At 39.1% G+C, this 5,029-nt stretch overlaps 1 protein-coding gene across 1 annotated transcript; it reads right to left on the reverse strand.

The window, feature by feature from the left end:
- Nucleotides 1-2,715: 2,715 nt before the first annotated feature.
- Nucleotides 2,716-5,029, reverse strand: LOC128018770 (forkhead box protein D2-like). Its single transcript, XM_052604522.1, has one exon. The coding sequence runs from the start codon at nt 4,563-4,565 to the stop codon at nt 3,456-3,458; it is 1,110 nt and encodes a 369-aa protein (XP_052460482.1). The 5' UTR covers nt 4,566-5,029; the 3' UTR covers nt 2,716-3,455.

Here is a 5,029-nt window from a genome sequence, read left to right on the forward strand (position 1 = left end):
CAATAATAAGCCTACATTTTTCATTAAATATTAAAAATAAAAAATAAATATATTTACAGCACAATTTATAATAAATGCACAATTTATCCTGAAGAGATAAAATATGCTAATGTATTAGGCCTATCGAATGATGCATTTCACGCGTCCATTGAAAGCAGTTTCTAAAATGAAAAAAAGAAACGCGCCTGCTACAGCAAAAGCCTGCTATAAGATGAAAAATTGTGTTCATGTACGCATGAAAATTATTCATATAGCCTATTGTTAAACAGACTAACTAAATTATCTACATTAGGCCTAATTACCTTCAAATATAGGCCTTATATAAAATTAAATAGCTATAAAATTATAAATTAAACCAAAACTGATTAAAAAAGGTACATTTATGCTTATGGGCTATACATATATATTAACGAAATACTGATCAGAGAGTATGATTAAAGGTTAATGTAAATGATATAATTAACAGCACAGTTAACTGGGGGGTGGGGGTGGACACGGTGTGAACCCCATAATTTGGATGAAGAGCCCGTGCAACAAAGTAGAAAGGAAAAACTGACAACGTCGCAAAATTTAAATAAAACACATGTAAAACACCAGGCCAGATGCAAAAACTGCGCTATTTTAGAGATCTCGCATTTAAAATTACAGTGATAGAAGAGAAAAGATATGCTTTGCTCCATTCGAAATCTTGGGTGGTCCTCTCGTGGTGTAACTAACGCGCCACACAGGGAAAAAATGAAAGCGAAATGAACGGGCAATTAGTGGGATTTAAGGCCGTAACCCATGATTTACACTTTCGATCCGATTAAAGGAGACTGATGTGATTTCTCATGGTGAGACAAAACAAGACTGAAAATACTGGACGTCAAGAGAGAAGATGAACGTCCTTTTTACATTAAACTTTAAAGCCTATCTGGCATTTCAGCTCCTTTAATCAAGAGCCCATCTTTCTGAAATGTAACTAATCACCACAAATTAATTAACTGTAAATTATGACATAGGCGTAAACACGACCACATGTAAGCGCGCGCCGCTTATGAGATCTTTCTGTTTATTTCATTCATAGGCCGCGAGTACAGTTTTATTCGCTGTAAGTATAGATCAAAAGTACACTATTGTGAAATGCTCCTTCCTTTCTGCTGCTCTGTCACCTCTGACCAGCAATACATTTATCGTTCTTCCTCCCAGTCTTTTTACCTGTGTTTGCCAGATACACACACGTCCTCTGCACTTAAGTCATCCTGATGTCCCAAACAAAAGTCAACCTATTTTTTATAATAATAATAATAAAAGAATATAAATCTATAATAAAATAATTAAACCTATTATTATAATACCATTGGTTTAATTATTCAGAACAAAGCATCACATTCCTGAGTAGGTATACAGCCAAAAAGTATAGTATAGTCCTCTCCCCACGGATTATATTATTTTACCTTAATCCTCAATATTTCAGTAATTTACAATTAAATAAACTCTGCAGTTCGTACTTAAAATAAAATAATAATTAAAAGCTGTATGCCTTTATATATAAAAAAAATTAATTACAATTTTATACGACTGTATGTTGATATTACATTACTATTATGACAGACACAAAAAAAAACACTTCAATTTCACGCGCAGTATATGGAGGGTGGTCCAGGAGGACTTGGAAAATACGGTTTAACTATTAGTTTGGTCCACTTTTGTTCTCATGAAATATGAGAAAAATAATTTAGTCTGTTTTTTTAGATGACAAAATATTCCACGTTTTGAATTAATAGTCTACATGTTTGCATTTGAAGAATGAGAGAAAAATATGATGAGTGAAAGTCAATCCTTCCTTTAACAACTAGTTGTCAAAAAACACCCCACGAAGCAAATTTACCCATTGGCGCTCGAACCAGGTAAATAAAGGCAGCTTTTTTGTACCACCTTCTGAACAGTACCGTGTGCTCGTCCAACTCTCAAATGGATTCATCAGTCTGTTTTTCGCATACGGTGAAATCCCGCTGTTTCTTTTGTACATGTCTCAAGACAACACAGATGACATGAAAGTCTTTTAAGACGATCGCCTTTCAGAAGCAAATGTGTGTGGCTTGTCTCGCTAGGGACCACTTGCTGGGTGCCCATTCAGGCCTTGGGGACAAGGTATTCAGTGACAACATCAACAAATGGGCAAAGAGCTGTATTATTGTGGATTAGATTCCAGATGAAAAAAGATGCTAACACAAATTAGCAACGAATCCTCAAAAGACTTCGTGGGTATACATTTATAACCCTCACATTCAATTATAGACTTTCAAGCGCTGATGTTCCCATTGCTTTAGCTCTTTGTCGTTTGCCAGAAACTGGTCGATTATCATGGCTCAAAGCGCCACACAAGAGGAAACTTGTGCCTTGGGCCTTCAACGTATACTAAATACTGGTGTGAAAACGTCACACTAAGATTTTTTTAGGCATAATTTATTCATATCTTGTGGCAGCAAACATTAAACCTACATTTTATCAATGTAATCATATTATTTGAATGGTCTTATTTGGTCTAGTATTATAGGTAGCATACACACTGGTGAAAATGATTACACTAAAGCAAAAACAATGTGGTTAAAATTATTTGTTTTCTTAACTCACAGTTGTTTGAACTTCAAACATTAATATTTTGTGAATAAACTCTGTTAGGCTGTAGGTTGATACAGGCCTGTTTGAAGACTAAAGCGAAAAGAAGTTAACGAAAACATCTTCAAAATTCACAAACATTTATTTTCTTGCCATTACAAAAAACGTATGGACATCTCTTTACATATAACAACATTCTTTTCACATATCATTTTTCAATGGAATAATGAAATATGTATTAACAAGAGTCAGAAAGAGGTAATGCGATTTACACCAAGAACCACATAATCATCTGCCAACAGAAATAAAATAAGAATAGGCTACAATTTTCCAGAACACTTCGGCTGAGAGAGCTAGGGGGACGTTAACCTTTTTTTAATCTGTTTACAGCCCCTTGTATCTGACAATGTGCTTCCAAAACAAGTAAATCCTGAGGTTCAAGTCTCGGTATTGACAGTGCTTTTTACAAACTCTCAAATCATACAAAACAATAAAATAGTTAAAACAAATCTTAATTTAATTCTGCCGAAAGAGGAAATTCTCTGTCAATTAGTAGCCTACAAACTATTACTTTACTGACTTTCTGGACAAAACGGCAAAGGTCCACTGGCTGTCCAAAGATGAAATCTTAGCTACTTTTTACATGGTCTTAATTTCCTCTTTTCAGCCTCTTTCTCTCTCCATAATCTTACATATTTACAGTTCATAAATATACTTAATTAGACTTTTTTTTATATAATTCAGAAACATGAAACGGGCGGCATTTTAATTTTGCAAAAGTGTAAATCCTACCTTAGCAAATGACGAAACAACCATATTAAACTGGACTGCTGCACTTTCTATTTGCTGCCACTCTAGAAATGGCAATTGTTAAGGCTTGACGTTTTGCTCGAGAAAGTCTGTGTGCCGGGCTGAAACATCGCTTCCTGCGTTAGATTCAAGTGGTTCGTGGCCGAAGCAAGTGTGGGAGTCAGCATGGCCAAGATCTGAGCCTGTCCACCCGGTTGTGTCGTGTACGACGAAGCTGTTGAGCTAGCCGCACCAATTATATTGTCTATAGAGAAGGAAGGCCGACTTGGACCATTAGTGTCCGTTTTGAGAGGCGCCAGATTAGGAAGAGTCGGGCTGAGTTGAGGATAGAAAGGCTTTCTCAGCTCAGTTCCTAAAAACGAAGGCAAGCTGTGTGGTGTGGAGAATATCGAGGAAGTCGTGGGGAGAGCACAGGGTACGTTTTGGAAAGGGAACGCGCCTCCCGGGTGGTGTGGGTGATAGGGGTGATGCGCATGGAAATTTTGCAGCTGTATGCCGTAATTGTAACCGTACGGTCCGTAGCCGAAGCCAGGTAGAAATCCACCCGCGTCCCTAAGGATCTCGTTGGTCTGGTGTCTTTTGAAGCGCTTCCTTCTGCGCAGAAAACTCCCATTGTCAAACATGTCGGCGGACTCTGGGTCGAGGGTCCAGTAATTGCCTTTGCCCGGGTTACCGGGTTCACGGGGTATTTTGACGAAGCAGTCATTTAGAGACAAGTTGTGACGGATAGAGTTTTGCCACGCGGGGAATTTCTCCCTGTAATATGGGAACCTGTTGCTGATGAACTCGCAGATCTCGCTGAGAGTCAAACGTTTCTTCGGGCTCTGCAGAATAGACATGGTTATCAGGGCTATATATGAATAAGGGGGTTTCACCAATGCATTTTTCCCTGGTTTATCTTCACTCAAGGCACCGGTAGTGTGGTCATCCCGTGGCCCGTCCCGGTCAGATGGACAGTCCAAGCTGCTTTGGCCCGGAGAGATTGCGCCCTCCCCTGCATTCTGAGATAGATTGTCATCGGAGTCATTGTCCAAGTGAAAGCTATGATGGTGGTGAAGATATTTACCCTCTTTTACAATATCCCCGCCAACGACATCAATGTCCACGTCGTCGGACAGAGCAGAACTGTCCGACATGTCCGTCCCCAGAGTCATCCTCGGAGAGCCTTTTTGTCTTCCTCTCGCGCGTTCCGTGTCCAGTCTCGTGTAGCACCCAACACAAGCAGTATCCCTTCAGTCACTTGTGCGTTATGGAACTACAAATCTCCCGTCCTCCTGAAGCCAAGAATATATTCTCTTCACGTCCGGGAGCCGCATAGAAAATGTACCTTAAGAAACGAAAAAACACTCGAAAGAATCACACCGGACTTGCATAACACTAAAATCGTCCAGAGCTTGCAAGTCTAACTGGACACTCGGTTAAGACCTCGATTTTCCATATGGTCCATATGCAATATTAACTTTTGGATCATATGAACATAATTAGCACTATGCATTTACTAACGTTTTCAGTTTCCATTATTCGAGCATTTATTATCGTGTACTGTCGCAGCGCTGCGCGTGAATGAGCCTGCAAGTATACCCCCGCGCTGCTTCCAAAAACTATTTATCCAGGCACC

The sequence above is a fragment of the Carassius gibelio genome, chromosome A8, assembly GCF_023724105.1.
Source record: "Carassius gibelio isolate Cgi1373 ecotype wild population from Czech Republic chromosome A8, carGib1.2-hapl.c, whole genome shotgun sequence".
Lineage (NCBI taxonomy): Eukaryota > Metazoa > Chordata > Actinopteri > Cypriniformes > Cyprinidae > Carassius > Carassius gibelio.

Coding starts and splice junctions, on each gene's coding strand:
- LOC128018770 (XM_052604522.1), bottom strand. CDS start 4,565: ATGACTCTGGGGACGGACATGTCGGACAGTTCTGCTCTGTCCGACGAC.